Below are 17,468 nucleotides of genomic sequence, written 5' to 3' on the forward strand. Positions count from 1 at the left end.
TTTTCTCATGGTTAGACGGGCCAGCACGAGGTGCGTGCATCACCCGATACGCTACGGCTCTCTGGAGCAGGTGGCGGTCAGGAGTGCATACATACAATTATAGGCTAATTGATCAGAGGTGTGTAGTGGCAAGCAAGCATAGGCAAACTGTGTTTCACCTTGAGGTGAACTCGATGGCGAGTAGATATAGGCTGGTCGTACGGACTACAGTCAACTGAGCTGTTGTTTGGAGAGAAAGGGCAGGGAAAAGTCTGTGGGCTCCGATCGGGGGGGCACAGCGCCACTAGAAACAGATAGCCTAGTGGTTGTCACAAGAGGATAAGCTTAGTTATCGCTCTTGGACGGCTTTCAAGCACCGATAAATCACTTGTATACAAGGGTAGACGTGAGCAGACGTCCACCGGAGATAATTCCTCACCCCCTCTAAGATCTCTCTTAAAACCGGACTAATATTGAGTTGAAGAGCTTTGCTGTCGCCCTGGCGTTTATTAGTGAGCTCATGTTTGTTTGTCCAAATTGCAGTGTTGATCTTCAAATACTAACCACAAACATGGGTAATCATCTGTCCACACCTGAGCCGGTGGTTAAAACTAAAACTCAAACATACGATAAACAAACATCACACCTACCAAAATTCGCAACAGACAAACAGAACTACACACACATGTTTTCCCCAAATATGCCGTCTGGGATGGTCGGCAGAGCTGTAGGCTGGAATCATGTGATGCCTTTTACGGCATTGATGTGCGAATTTTCACAACAGAACAACCAGAGAGGGAGAATCCCGTTTGACTGGCCATACACAGGCACTTTTGATATGAGTGTGCTGCGACAGGCTTCTCAGATTATTGATGATGATCCTAACCCAGCTTGGGACAAAGGGTACATGAAAAAAAGCGTGAAAGCGTGGATGTCTGTGGGAAAAAGGAGTGAAAGTGAAGGTGGATGTGAATGGGGCTCTAGTGAACTCAGAAGACTGCTTGATAATGTTTCCAAATGTGTTGCAGGTTGTCACTTACTCAGTTTACAAACCGCGTTTGACATCAGAGCAGATATCATGTCCAGAATAAAAGAGAGACATGGCAACGATGTAGCGGCCGTAGCTAAAGCTATAATGTCAGACTGGGTTAGGCGCCAAGGAAAAGAGCCCCTCCCGTCCCAAGTGATTAGCATCTTGACAGACGCAGGGGTCCAACTAACACAGAGCATTATCAAGGAGCACACTGTAACTCTCTGCCCCAAAGTAATCCCCACCACAGAGACAAAGAAATAAATCATATTGCCAGAAACTCAGATAACGACTTGTTGGAGGCAGTTGCAGCTATCATAAACATCAGACAGATAGAAGTGAAGAGGGAAAGGGAGCAAGAAATACATGACGCACACACAGAGCGAAACGCAGGTTTACAGGAAATGGCAGATCACAGGGGCGGAGGTGAGGCTTCTGGTTATTCAGGTGGCCAGTCTTCAGCAGAGACAGGGACAGTTCCAGAGCAAAGCCCCCCTCCCCCTTCTTCTTCTTCTACTCCTCCTCCCCCTCCTCCTTCTCCTCCCCCTCCTCCTCCGCTCAGTTTAGAGCACACACCGCGCCAATTCACAGCTAAGGAGATAGCGGCACTCAGGGGAAAAATGATCACAAGAAAGGCGTCACAGGCTGCGCAAGAGCAAGAGGTACATAATACAGCGCAGGAAGCACAACAAGCCGCAGCCTCCAGTGAAACACACAATGCCCCGAAAATCCTGATAGGAGAAGTCCCGGTATTTAAACCATGGACTCCCTCAGAGGTTATCGATGTCACAAGACACGCGCCCAACCCCACTAAGAGCCCAGATGAATATCTGTCATGGCTGACTAATGTGTGTATGGTCTATAACTGTTTGGTGCATGATGTTAAACAGCTGATCGTCCTCACATACAAAGCCGAATGGCCAACATGCAAAGATGAGTTTAAATTTCCAGTGTGCACAAACGCAGGAGATTGGCCTGTAACACAGTCCCTCACTCAGTGGTTAGAAACTGACGGAGCTAGGGCTATCAAAGCTTGTGCTAAAACTCACACTGACTTTTCCCAAGTGATGGCTTGCATCCAGAGCCCTACAGAAACAGTGCCAGACTTTATCCAGAGATTCATAACGGTGTGGGACAAGAATGCAGGCATTAAAAGAGAGATCAATGATTTGTTTGCAGTACAGAGCTTATTGCATAACCTTATCCCGGAGACAGCTCAAGCTTACATGTTAGCCACCCCCGATTGGCAGATGAAAACCTGGAAAGTTACTATTGCCACCATGCGGGCCCTACACAGAAGCCAGATTTGTCTGATTCCCCGAACGGCAAAGGTGCTGCAACAGGGAAGCAAACAGGCTTATCAAGGTCAGAGTAACTACCAGCAGACTCAGGGACAAAACAGCACACCACAATATCAGAACCAAGGACAGTCACAAGGTTATCAAAACAAGAACAGGCAGCAGCAAAACAAAAACCAAAAAAAACCAATGCACTGCCACGTATGCGGGAGCACTGAGCACTGGGCAGGGAAATGTCCTAAGAGGTGGGGGGCACAGCAGGGGCAGTATGCAGCAGCACAGGGTGGCTATAATGAACAATAGGGAGGCCATGGAGGAATAGGGTCAATAACACAAAAAATCCACATTCAAGCAGCAACTATTCGCCTTTCCACTAACCCCCGCGCGACCATTTTCACAGACTCCAGGTATGCTTTCGGGGTATGCCACGATTTTGGAGTCCTGTGGAAAATGCGCGGTTTCTTAACATCGGCTGGTAAGCCTATTCAACATCATGCGTTAGTGGCTCAACTGTTAGACGCTATCTTGCTCCCTGCACAGCTAGCAGTAGTTAAATGTGCTGCTCACACAAATTCTGATGATCCTATTGCACGCGGAAATGCGTTAGCCGACACCGCGGCTAAACAAGCGGCCATTTCCTCTTCCTCCATGGTGCTCCAATGTCCCTCCACACAACCTGCAGAACCCATTTGTTTGCCTTCCTTTAATGATGTCGCGGACATGCAAGCCCGCGCTGATGCTAGGGAGAAAGACTTATGGCTGCGCAGAAGTTGTACACTTGACGCAGAGTCCCGCTTGTGGCTCCACCCAGATGGCAGAATGGTCTGCCCCCGCTCGTTCCTCCATGTTTTGGCACATGTTGCTCATGGCTCTACACATGTAGGAAAAGGAGGGATGAATGGGATTATACAATCACAATGGTTTTCCCCAGGCATCACACTAGCGACACAGGCCCTAGTAGATAGATGCATGACATGCCAGCAGACAAGAAAGAAAAGTGGCCCAGTCCAACACGAACACTTGGTACCCCCGTCGGGGCCCTTTGTAAATATGCAAATCGACTTCTCACACATGCCACCATGCCAAGGTTGCAAGTATCTCTTGGTAATAGTGTGCCAGTTCTCCAAATGGGTAGAGGCTTACCCAACCAGAAAAGAAGACGCTAGAACAGTTGTAAAGTGTCTTCTCAAAGATGTTATCCCTAGATTTGGTGTTCCAGCAGGGATTAACAGTGACAGAGGTCCAGCATTCGTCTCTAAGATAACCCAGAGTCTAGCTACAGTGTTAGGGTTCAGATGGCAGTTGCACGTTCCCTATCACCCACAGAGCTCAGGCCAGGTTGAGAGAATGAACTTGACCATAAAAGAGAAACTCACCAAGACAATGTTGACCACAGGATTGAAATGGGTAGATGCACTACCACTAGTCCTGTGTTCCATCAGAAACACACCGAATGCTACGACAGGGCTTAGCCCCCACAAAGTATTGATGGGAAGGGTAATGTCCACAGGGTCCAGTCCCCCAGTGACACCCCATAAGCTTACTCTGTTATGGACAGATGATTACATGACTAACTATGTAAAATATTTGACTGACATGTTGAGAAAGTTTCACAGACAGGTGGCTGACAGGCTCCCTCAACCTGGAGAGGAGCCAACCCACCCTTTTGAGATTGGTGATAATGTGCTAATCAAGTCTCTTGAAAAAGATGCTCTGTCTCCCAGGTGGAAAGGTCCTTTCCAGGTGTTAATAGTGACCAGAACAGCCCTAAAGGTTCAAGGCAGGACAGAGTGGATCCACGCTTCTCGATGCCGCCTGTCTCCTCCGCCGATCAGAGGGGAGGGTCAGGGTGCTGGCGTGTGATGAATGTCCTCATACTCCTTGGTCTGGGTCTACTATACCTGGCCAAGGAAACCCCGCCAGGTGAGGCGGAACCAATCCCGATGACAGGTGGCGAGGGCTCTCGCCCCTCAGAAGGTGAATATAAGGTGCTCTTATCCAAGGGCGCAGGCAGTTTGGCTATTCGGGGCCCAGACCCTGAAGGCCAAACCACATCAACGGGCACACCATTGCCTAGCAACAAAATCAGGTTGTTTCCCACCATCACACAAACATTTAGAAAAAGAGGGAGAAAAAAGAGGAAAGTGGGCCCCGAGATAAGGCTACTCCCTCTCCCTGCTCTTGACATTCCCAAAACAGGATTACAGAATATTTCCTTTGAATGTCCGACTACACACTGTAACTCACATGACTGTGTTGTTGTGTTTCCTGTGTTTTCAAGCAAAGGCTTATGGGCGTGGTACGTCTATCCAGAGACGGGGTACCAGCGGTTCCAGGTCTCGCAGCGGATGGTAAGAATAACACTCAACACCATTGCAAATGTACCCCCAGAAATGTGGTGTTTCACTAAAGAACAGTTAAAGAATGATCCTATGTGTACCACATGGACACCCAATTACAGAGATCCCAGTACAGGGGTCACTAGATGCTCAAATATGGAACCAGGTCCAGCTGTAATTAAGTCACCAGGAAGTGATGTAGATTCTTTAAAGAGTGCCCATATCACTCCACCTAAACAAACTAAAACCCATTCTAATTCTGCAATAAATCTAATGATAGATTATGCACATGAACGCAATGTTAGCAACTGTTGGCTGTGCCAAAATATGCCAGAGTCCATGCACTCTCCCATGTTCAGCCCAATTCCTTTCACAAAACCTGACTACAGTTTAGTTAGCTGGAATGATATAGCATCCCGAATTAGCGATGAGACCGATGATTGTTACATCCCTTCTTACCCCATAGACTCCAAGCAACCTTTAAGGTACAAGGGCTTAATCTCGCTCATTGTTGACACAATAAATAAGGATTACCTACCAGACGGTTTCAAGCGAGTAATGGTCCTAAAAATTATATATGTGAAGAAGTACTTAAACCTAGTTTTTGAATACAGATTCCAATTAGCTCTAGTCCAGACTAATTGTTCAATTAACTATACGGGACCAACATGTTCACCTCAACCACACACACCATCTTTGTTGGTTGAAGCCTTAGTAACAGTGGTACCCTGGTTTGGGTCCCGAACAGTGGACTCGATTAAAGTTAAAATACATGACTGCTCGCTGCCATTACCCCTAGGTAAGTCCCCTACACGTGACTGTTCAGTTTATATTCCCCCAGTTGTGGTGCATGAGTGGAAGAATGTGTCTATCTGCTTTCAGAACGGAGGAGGGTTTCTACCCTCTCACGATGTGGGCCACAGCGACTGTAACACCGTAATAAAGGTCAAACTAACCAGTACTCCCCTCCCAGAGAGAGTTTACTTGGTCTGTGGAGACAGAGCCTACAGTTGCATGCCTTATGACACTTTTGATGGCACCTGTTATCTAGCCTATCTAATCCCTTTGATCCGTAAAGTAGAGATTGATGAGATTGCAGCAATACTCCCCTCCCTACACAGAAATCGTAGGACCATCACAACAGGTCAGCAGCTGGCTAGCGCTGTCCTGCCCTGGTACGGCATTTATGTTTCCCAGCAGGAAATCATAGCTCTCTCCAAAATAGTGGAAAACCACCTCAATGTATCCAACAGAGCCATGTTGGCTGAACACAAAGAACTGCAGGAAGTTAGAACAGTGGCATTACAGAATCGCATGGCACTGGATCTTCTGCTAGCAGCACAGGGGGGCACGTGCAAGGTGATTGGCTCTGAGTGTTGTTCTTTCATCTCTGATGCTACACCTGAGGTCATGGATATGGCTCATGATACTGCTAGGGGAATAAAAGAATTGCACGAAACTCATGGGTTTGCATTTGGGGATTTATCTGGAATATTTGGGTCATGGGGAGCGGGATTGGGTAAACTTGCCATTACCATTTCACTGTTTATCTTAGCTGTACTAATCCTGATAGTGTGCCTAGTCACTGTTGTTAAGCTGGTCATGCAAAAGGTTGTCAAAACCGCCCTCCAGGCCCCACAGACACTGGTGGGGTACGACACCATTGATGACACCGTGATGATGTACGACGTCGAGCTTCCCGACCCGTGGGTCTCTACCGTGGCACCCGAACCATGGGTTCCCCCTTACAACGAATGGCCAATTAATTAAAACTGATTAAAGTTGATTTTTTTCCTTTTCAGGTTGTTACACTACACAATACATGTCTGACTTTTCCTTTTCAGATTTTGAATGTATTGATATTACTAAAATTAAGTGCCTGACTCTTAAGATAATCCTAAAATTGAGGACACTGCACTTTTGCAGATCACAGATTGATCAAATCACCATTGTGAATTCTATACTCTAACTGTGAATTTTTAGCAGGGTCTCTTACGATCCTGAGTTTTATTATGCTTTTGACTAGTGATTGCCTTCAAGTAAATCTTTAAAGCGGCAAGCTGGTTTTGATTTTATAGTTTGATGAATGAAATTAACTAATGGTAAATGATAAAAGATATTAGTTTAAAACAAATATTTAGCCATTGTGCACCTGTGTTTTATGTGTGTTCATTATTATGCTTTTGACTAAAGATGATCAAACCACTGATGAGAGATGATTTTTCCTATTATGATTGGCTGTATCAATCATTGTGATTGAATGTTTCAATCTTATTCCACTTTGTGATATAATTGATGTAAGGTGAGACCACACTCGAACCTGGAGACGCCTATTGAGTTAATTATTGACCAAATTATTATTAGACTAATGTTTTTAGGTTATCATAAATGATAAAAAGAGAGGACTGTTGTGGAAATAATTATCATAGACGCCAATTAGTAACATACAGGACAAACCTCGATGTCTGTTTACCTTCTTTAAGGACACAGGCGGCTTAGCCAATAATGTTATTGTTCCCATTCTGTGACCGGTCAATACTGGGATACAGATGGTCTGTGTTGTGGGTACACTGGGACACTTCCTTCTTTGTATTTGTGGACTCCAAGGTAAAATCTTCGAGGTCATAAGTGTCCGAGGCAAGTAGCTCTGTGTTCCCACACTGTTTAGGCTATCTCCTCAAATATGTTGTTTACTCTCTGCGAAACCAGTTAGATGGACTGGCAAGAGAGAGGCTCTCCAGAATTGACGTGGCAACTCTACCGTGGAGTCAGAACCTCTGACTCTTGGATTTGTGATGTGAATACTCTGGTACCAACTCCAAATAAATCACAGTGGTTTGACATCAAAGCTCCGACTCTTCCCGTGTCTCCTTCCTGAGTCGGTGACTCCACTGCATGCTACACAGAAGTTTCCTCTACAGTCACCAGGCTGCAGCAGAAATATATTACATCTCAAGCTCTCTGCTGGGAGTATCCGCAGCCTGCTATCTTTACAATGCTCAGGAAACACAGGTGACATCTAAAGGCCCTTTGTGGTGTACTTGTACGTGATGACCTATAACTCATGTTGGGAGTGGGCACAACAAGTAAAAAGTTAACTTGTAAATCCACTAACGCCTACAGCTCCACAGCGCAGACACACCAATCTTCCTTCACCCACACTCTATGTGTTAATGCCACCTCACAGAGCCATATGAAGCACCATTCAGTCCCTGCATTACATTGGATCATAACTTTGTGGCTAGTACCTAAACACATAAAATAAAATTGCCTCCATTAGATCTTTAGCCATGCATGTGAAATCTGTGGACCTCTTCACTAAGAATTCATGTTGTTCTTGCTGCCTGGGCCTTTCCTGTAATGAGAGAGCACTTATTACTTCCTGTAGGAACGCTTCACAGTCTCTCCCTGATGAGCCTGCGCCACTCATCACGGATGTGGAAACATCTGAAGGTACTAATGGTGTGAGATGAGGGGGCATTAGTAAGAGTCTAACCACCTTCTACACTCTTTTATCCTGGCTTCATTACCCAGGCATCCACAGGAACCAGCACACTGCAGGGCCTGAATGGTAAAGCCAATATGTCACCACTTCGAATCAATCAATTAATCATTTCAATGTCATTTATACAGCCCAAAATCACAAAACACTAATGTCTCTAAGAGGGCTTAACAATCTATAACACATTGATTGAATCCCAGTAGAGACAAAAAGATTCTTATCAAAACACAAACGCACGTTGGCAATTGGTTCGCACCAAATTACCAATAACAACACACTTAAATAAAACAACCTTATTACTTTAAACTAGGGCTGTCAAACGATTACAATTTTTAATCAGATTAATCACAGCTTAAAAATTAATTAATCATGATTAATCACCATTCGAACTATGTCCAAAATATGCCATTTATTTATGCATATTGTTGTGGGAATGGAAAGATAAATGAAAGAAGGCGGATATATCCATTTAACATACAGTATCTATGTTTATTATAACATTGTTCTGCGTGTCAAAATGAAAGACAACCCACACACCTATCAATCATCAAACCGTGGGGTCTTAATTCATTCCGTGTTGATTTCTATCAACGGGGGAGTACTTCAGGAAAGTCGACGGGGGGGCGGCGGCGGCTAGTGGAGTACTTCGTTACCACAGTGTGAACGTTGTGATCAGCTGTTTTAGTGCAGGTCTCCAGTGAAGGGGGGGAGTCTCCCTCCGTAGCCGGTTGGCGTAGTTTTGGCACAATTCCGTTGTACAGACCGACGTTAACAGCAGACAGCAGCCTGTCTGTGCACACGGAGACCGACTCTGTCGTCCGGTGATCTAACCGCCTTCTGGAAAAGCTTCACAAGTACGTCGGTACGCAAATGCGCTTTGTGACACAAGTGACGGTACGCATTTCAGATTACGCACATAACCTGCGTACCAGTTATGTGCACCCCTGTACTACAGCAAAAGTATTCTCCGTCGGGACTTCCTGCAACAACACCACGCCGTTATCAAAGATGTTCTATTGAGAAGACGATCACTACGTGACAAAAGTTTTCAAAACCGTGGCTACTGAAATAAATCTTACTAACTGCTGTCTGTGCAATTTACTCTGCGCGAGTTGGCAGACTTTATTTTGCTTCCTTTAACATCATTTTTCATGGTGGGGCTAAGCCATTTCTTGGTATGGGTGTAGCCTACCCCAGCCATACCCTGGCGCTGCCACTGGTGGGATGTATGGGGCGGGCCATTCTGCACATGCGTTAAATGCGTTAAATATTTTAACGCAATTAATTAAAAAAATTAATTACCGCCGTTAACGCGATAATTTTGACAGCACTACTTTAAACTAAATACAAATTCACAAAGTTAAAAATGAACATGCTGCTCTTTGGTCATGTTTGTATTTAAGATATGTTTGTTATTGTCATATGTACAGTATACGTTGCACTGTACAATTAAATGTGTACGCTCAGCTCTCCACACCTAAATATGAAAAAAATATACAAACAGCATACAAATATTCTCAGAATAAAAGTGCATGATAAAACAGAAATTAAATAGGATGTTTAATAATCAGTTAGAAGTCACAAGAGTCACCAAAACACACACCGCATAATCTTTAACACGTGTTTTGAAAGAGTAACTTTCTGAAGGACCACGTTCAGAGGTGGATTTGTGTTATAGTGCCCAGTGATTGAAGCTGTGCCCCCTCAGTGCATGTGGTCGTGTTTAACTAAATTAACTTACCATGAGGGTAACTTGGTGGTCTTTGTGTTTGGCTAGATCTATCAAGTTGAGGCCGTTGAACAACACGTTTTCAAGGCAGCCATGAAAACCCCTCTTAGAGATGACTGGTTTCTGAGAGCCGAGGCTCTGGACTGTCCCCACACTCAGCTGGATGAAGACACAGAGAAACAGAGATATTCAGAGGGTTGCATGTACAATAAAGAAGAAAATACAAAACCTACACATGTCTGGCTCTAAAATGAGCATTTAGGGCTTGGATACTTTAGTTTCCCGATTGTGAATGCATGTGTTCCTGTGTGTTCCCCCACCTGCTGGATGTGCCAGTGGCTGAACTCTGCAGGGATCTGAATCCTCTCCGTGTGTTTGTCCACAGTGAGGTTGAGGTGAGAGCTGCGCCGCTCCACCGCTAAATGATGCCAATGCTGATCATCCAGCAGGCTGCCGAGGGTGGAGAGACGCCGGGGCTCAGAGGAAGAAGTCCTGCCTGGAAGAGCAGAGGTGAGGTGGAGAGAGTAATGAGGTGAAAAAAGGCTGTAGAAAATTGAGATTTTAGAAACTTAGAATAAAGTAGTTTTTTTACATTTTCTGACAATATGTAAAAATAACTTAGCACCAATAACATATTATTTACTGGTGAATAGTTTAGTTTCCCCTGTATACAGCATATTTTACGTTTGTATCCATTTTTTTTTACATTTGACTTAAGCATTTTGTTTTACATAAATCATTTAAAATTAATAATGAAGAAAGAATTCACACAAAAAATATGAAGAATAACAAATAAATGTAAAAGAACATAGAAGGAGATAGAACAACACACCACACACCAACGACCCCTTTTTTTTTTTTAAACCTACGCACACATATTTAAATGTATTTTATATTTTTCATGCACATTTATACTTTAACATATTTAATAAATATATGTATCAATTTGTAATAATTTCTATTTTTTTATTTAATAAAAAACTGACACAAACAATGTTTCCCTGGGATGAATAATATAATCGTAGAATCTGAGAACCAAAGCGAAATATGTCATAATGCAGAATATGGGAAACTGCAGCGGAAACATGGCGAGACATCGTTAATGATTAATGAGCAAAGTCCAAATTGGTGGATTCATTTCTGCATCCCCTGCAGTACTGTGGGAGGAACACTGTGTTTCTGCTGAAGAGCTGAATACAGTCACCTTTACAATGCATTAGATCATCTTTAGGGAGACTCAGTTCCAACTTCAAAGAGAGAAACGGAGACACTTTAATGATGAAGGACTTTTCTGATATTGCAGTCCATTTTATGAGAGGTTTATTTGTCTGCAGCTTATAGAAGAAAACTAATTCATCTATAGTGAAGAAGAGAAGACATCACAGTGAAATCAATATGAGAATAGCAACACTTTAAAACAAATAAGATGCTGTTGGATGTACAAGGAGAGGATCTTATGGTTGTTTCTTTGAATATTTGATTTCATGACTGGAAAGACAACGGTGGAAGTCCATGAATTAAAGTTAATATACAGAGATCAAATGTGACTTTTTCTTTGTCGCTCTCTCTTTATTTTCCTCCATGTGGCTTATCCTTACTTCTTGGATGAAGTAGCACGGTCAACAGGGATTAAAAATACATTTATCTTTTTTCAAGAAGTGACAGCAATGGTCGCACATGTAGGTTTATGACATGGCAGTAAGTCGTTTGCTTGGTGTGGAATATAAAGAATGCACCGCTGTCTTCTGTGTAAGACCTCCTGTCAGTGAGTCCTTGAGTGAGATGTTTATATGAATGGTGATGTGGGTCAGCAGAAATCAATAGGTGACTTCCTGATGGGAGCCTCAACGTGCCAGGAAAATATTAAAAAGCGACTGGTCACCATAAAGGAAACATTAAGTCGGATGGCAACACAGAAGAGGGGTCATGGGGTCGAAGAAATAATATTTACAGCATGAATGTGCACATTAATATCATGGAGATAATATGTTATTATTAGTGGTGCACGATAATTATCGGCCCGATAATTATCGGTCCGATATTAGAAATTATGACGTCATCCCGATAAACCCGATACCAGTATTAATAGCCCCGATAATATACAATATATTTTTTGTGTGAAAAAAAAGGAAAAAATACTGCGGTGTGGGTGGATTGGGATGAGGGGCGCTTGTTTTTCACTCGGCTCCTCCCGTTTTGCCAGTACTGTGGTATTAGTGGTTTAGGAAGAGGGGAGTTTTTCACAAATCCAGCACTCCCTAACTCATGCCTGGCTGTGACGTAAATGGTGTGCGGCCGTGAAGCCAGGACAGTAAACAAACATGTCGCCGGTGGTATGGGACTATTTCAAAGTTTCAGAGTTAGATAGTTCGCTTGCTATTTGTATTAACAAATGCAGAAGTTCCACGAGGAGGGAAAAAGGCAACGAGCTATAATACTTCCAACCTGATTAGTCACCTGAAACATCGCCATCGCTACGATGGTGTGTTAAAAGCGTACGAAGACGCCTGCGCTGCTAAACTAGCGGCGAATCCAAAGCCAGCTGCAAAGGCACCGGGGCTTTTACCTATCGACGAGGCTCTTAAAAAAGGCAAGAAGTTTGCCAGAGACGACCCCAGGGCTAAAACGATCTCTAACTTCATCATAGAAATGATGGCGCTTGACGAGAGTCAAAACTGTTCTTGGCTTTGTTTTGTTCATAGTAGTAATGCTCATGTCATTTGCTCACTACTAGTCTTTTTTTTACCACCAGGTGTGCAAAAACTACAGGTACATTTAATATATATATTATATTATTATCGGTTATCGGTATCGGTCTTGAGAAGCAGGAAGTTATCGGTATCGGTTTCAAAAAACCAATATCGTGCATCCCTAATTATTATTAGCTTATTAGATTGGCTAAGGGGCCGGACATCTCTAAGCGGTAGACCAATCACAACAGAGTCGGCCAGATAACCAATCAGAGCAGACTGGGCTCTGGTTTCAGACAGAAGGTGAAAAGAGGTGCTGCAGCACAGGCAGTATGAGAGAAATAAAGTGCTTTTTGAACATTAAAGCATGGAGACATGTAGAGACACTACATACTGATATACACCTGAACATCAGCAGGAAAGGACTCTTTAAAGTAGAGACACTACATACTGATATACACCTGAACATCAGCAGGAGAGAACTCTTTAAAGTAGAGACACTACTGATATACACCTGAACATGAGGGCCCCTCTAAAGATGGATAAAAGAAAGATAAGTATGCATAAAAAACACAGGGCTGAAAGTTCGACAGAGGAAAAGACACATGTAATGACGCAGGGGTAACAGAAGGTTTTGGGAGTTGTAAAACGCAAAAAAAAGAGGATGAAGGAGGCAAAGAAAAAGGAAAGGAGTGAGGGAGGTAGAGAGATAATGAGGGGAGGGGATGGATGGAGAAAGTATTTCAGCAGCCAGATGGGGTTCCTGATGAGAGGTGAGCCATATGGTGATGATTCAGCAAGGCGGCCTCTAGTTTAACCAACACACACACACACACACACACACACACACACACACACACACACACACACACACACACACACACACACACACACACACACACACACACACACACACACACACACACACACACACACCCCTCTGTACAGTCTGTAAGCCATGCATCAAGTCCTACAGGGTCCGGCCCTAACACATGCTACAGTGAACGGATACCATCCATCACGGCTGCAACTAGACAGAGACGCAGCAATGGAGCGAGAGCCGAGGTTTAAACCAATCAGGCGGCAGCGTGCGTGTCGCCCATCTCACCCAATCAGAAGTTATCTCAGGGGGGTTTATATTGTCCTCCACCTAATAGAGAAGTTCTCCACCAGTACGCCCACAGAGAGGCCCACAGAGAGGCCCACAGAGAGGCCCACAGAGAGGCCCACAGAGAGGCCCACAGAGAGGCCCACAGAGAGGCCCACAGAGGACATGTCAAGACACTACATCTCTTCGTGCTGATCAAGTTGTTTCAGCTATGTTTGAATTTTTACCAACGATGTCAACAATATACTGCAAGCTTCTGAAGCCTACCACTTCTCTTGTTTGCCATATCCGTATATCTCCCAATATTTCTGCAGATAAACCTGGTATTCATAGAGATTGTTGTGTTATTCTCCAATATACAAGACATCGAGCGTTCGAGGCCGTGGCTCCTAAACTATGGAACTCTGTAGACGCTTTTAGGCAGGCGTTTGGGTAACTTGTGTGCTTTTATTCTATTGTATTCTATGTTTGTATTCTGTTTTTATTGTGTATTGTGTTTTTCACAATGTATTGTGTTTTTAGCACTTCTTAACGCGTGGCTTGTGTGGTCATTTAATCTTTTATGATTCGTATGATGTTTTAATGCTTTGTCAAGCACTTTGTGACTATGTCTGGGAAAAGCGCTTTATAAATAAATGTTACTTACTTACTTACATACATAATATATGTCAGTATTGCTCGGTTGGGTAGATATCTGTATATTGTGTGAGGTACCTTGTCTGAGCAGCAGCTGCAGCTTTCCTCTCTCTAACTCCAGGCTGAGTCCTCTCCCTCTCTCTCCCTCTGCATGCAGCAGCGTCCCAGAATTCCTCAGGGTTTTAAACTTCAGAGAGACGACCTCTCTGGACGTCTGCCTCGGGTCGGGGGTCAACCTGAACACCAGACTGCTGCTGCCGTCCAAACTCACCACATCAGAGGCTGAAAGACACAAAGAGAGACAGAGGCAGTCAGAGCTTTGAGTTATATCAGTATTTCATATTGTGCTGTCATACAGTAGGGAAGCATTCAAGTCAATACTAACTTGGGGTCCTTTAACCAAACCACATCTGGATTAATGGTTAACTTTTCTCTAAAAACTAAATTAGACTGTAACTATTTTTTTTTTTTACATGTAGCGATAAGATATCATTTTTTAAAGATGTTTTTATTTATTGATGCAGAAAATCTCCACGCAAAAAACCCCCCAGAAAAATAGACAGACCCTTCTCGAACGAAATCGTCTCAATGTTTCTGGAGGGGGATGAAGAGAAGTAAATCACTAAGGGTTTAATTTGTGATGTTTTCAGAAAGGCAAATTAGGACTTTTACGTAAATTACGGTTATGTATCTAATTTGCAACAACAATTATGTTTTAAAGGACATCGCCTGATACCAGGCCAATTGTGTTGTGTTGCAACAGACTTTGCAGATATTGTGTTTTGCAGTAAATGTTTAATGTACTTGTGTTCATTTAATTAGAAAAACACTTTAGATAAAGATAATTCCAATCGACTGTCAACAAATTAAACAACATAACAGCATATATTTGTATTTATGACTAAAGTAATGAAAGCTGGATATGGATGGATGGATGCAATTAAGAGATGTTCCCATGGGATTAGCAGATGTAATGTGGATCTTTTGTGAAACATGAATTATGAGTTAACATAATGTTAACGTGGGTAAAAACAGAACATTGTGAGTTTGTTCTTTTGTGCTGATGCAGAACTCTTAATGCAAATCATACTCCAAACAGAATCCATTAAACTGCTGATAACACCATATGGTTTCAGGTTTTCAGGAGAAAAGTGTGAAATATGATGGTTGTCAATGTTTAAACAGGAAATAATTCAAACATGAATTAGGGACAATAGTTGGCATGAAGCCTAATTATCTCTTGCTGCATGAAAGCTGAAAAACATCCCAATATAAGACAAAATAAGGCACTATAACCTATTATTAAGTATTCAAATGATAAGGTAGATGATCATTATGTATTAAAGCAGGGGAGAAAGTCAAAGTCTCACACATACTGTACATAACAAATCTCCCAGAGACCCTAGCTTCAACATTATACGGTATTTTGGTAATTTTACAAATTAATTCCTGCAATATTTCTGCTGCAGAAGAGGTAAGGTGGTAGATGGTAAGTTGTGCATTTATAACAATAAAGAAGAGAAGTCTTACTGTAAGGACACCCGTAGGTCTCCAGCCGGAGTCCGATCCTCCCGCTGGGGTTCCAGTCCAGAGGGAGGAGGCGGAGGAAGCGAGCGACGGCCGGCTGCTGCAGCTTGTACTGAACCACACTGTCTGCATTACTGTTACCTGGGAAAGACTGGAAACACACACAATGAACTGTTTATCCGTCTGTGATTTATAAGAAATTGGCATGGATGTAAGTGGGAGATTAATTGATTGGACACTTTTCACCTAAATTACTTGGCAAATTTGCACAAACATTAAACTGAAAGGTTGACATCTACACTTTGTACATGTTGGGGAAAACATTTTCCTGTCCATAACTTTGACCCAGTTGATCAGTGTGTACGGCCCTCGCTGAGCACAGGCCTGCAACCTTGGCTGCTGTGCTCTCAGTGTTTTGCCTCCCTGTTCCTGCCTGTTGGCGTCAGCTCATAGAGGTGTTATATCTTGTTGTGCAGCATGTTGATTCTTCTCTCGGAACCAGCTAAATACATGGGTCTGGGGTAGAGATCTTCAGAAATGGTTTGGTATCTTCTGTGTCACCTCGTGGCCCAGTACGTCTTTATGAATTCTCCGGCCGAAGCTCCAAATAAACCTTCAGTGTTTGCCATCAAAGTTCCTGCTCTCCTCGTGTCTCTCTGAGTCTCCATTGCTTCAGAAGTTTCCATCACAGTACAGATTAAACAAACCAGATGCAACTGTTGAACTAAGCAATATGTCAAACTATTCCTGTGACTCTTCCTATTTATTTTTTAATAACACTCAACATGCTATAAAAAGCATCTGGCACAACATCCTGTTTGCTTCTTTTATCTCCCCTGCACACTAGACACCACTTCAATTCACCCATGTGTCTTTATTGTCACTTGCCACTCAAAAACATGTGTTCTGACACTTTTCCCTCGTTGGTTTCAGTGCGTGGCTGTGCTCCAGGCTGCGTGGTCTCAGCCAGGAAAGTGCCGCTCGGCTGCCTCTCCGCTCCGCTCCGTGTCCTTCAACAGCAGCTTAAGTGTTTTGGCAACAGGTCCGCGCTGTCAGCAGAGCTCTTTCATTGCTCATCCATTATTAATGAAGAGTCAAAGGCTCCTGGTGACTGTGATTATCTCCTCAGGATGGACTGATCCCTGCAGACCAGCCCTGCTGTAAATACACTGTGGTAGTGCTGGGAAATGAGCTGTAATGACTGTGGTTTATTTTCACTCACATATTATGATACTGAACCTACAGTACTGTGTGTGCTCATACAAGAGTTTAATAGTAAGATGGCAAAGTCTCACACTTTGGAAATAAATGCACATTTAAAGGTGGGGTAGGTAAGTTTGAGAAACCGGCTCGAGATACACTTTTTGTTATATTCCATGGAATGCTCTTAACATCCCGATAGCAATGAATATATTAAGTGCTTTGACAAAAAATCCATACAAAAAGTCATCTGTGGAAGCCGTAGAACTGTAAAAAGCACGACCAATCATCTGAGCCGGCCCGGCTAAAGTAACTGGATGGCCTACCTGCCTGTCAGCCTTCCATCTGTGCACAAACTTATCTCGTGCCCTCATTGGTCATGTGCGCGTTCGTGTGTGTTGGAGGAGGGGCTCTGTAAGGAAGTGGCAGA

At 43.4% G+C, this 17,468-nt stretch overlaps 1 protein-coding gene across 1 annotated transcript in view; it reads right to left on the reverse strand.

The window, feature by feature from the left end:
• Positions 1-17,468, reverse strand: part of LOC117552640 (contactin-associated protein-like 4) — a 132,218-nt gene that overhangs the window by 65,090 nt on the left and 49,660 nt on the right. The window contains 4 exon segments of the mRNA XM_034226217.1: positions 9,890-10,036; positions 10,198-10,373; positions 14,390-14,593; positions 15,842-15,989. Of these exon segments, the coding sequence (XP_034082108.1) occupies positions 9,890-10,036; positions 10,198-10,373; positions 14,390-14,593; positions 15,842-15,989 (675 nt within the window).

This window comes from Gymnodraco acuticeps, unplaced genomic scaffold (assembly GCF_902827175.1).
Source record: "Gymnodraco acuticeps unplaced genomic scaffold, fGymAcu1.1, whole genome shotgun sequence".
NCBI lineage: Eukaryota > Metazoa > Chordata > Actinopteri > Perciformes > Bathydraconidae > Gymnodraco > Gymnodraco acuticeps.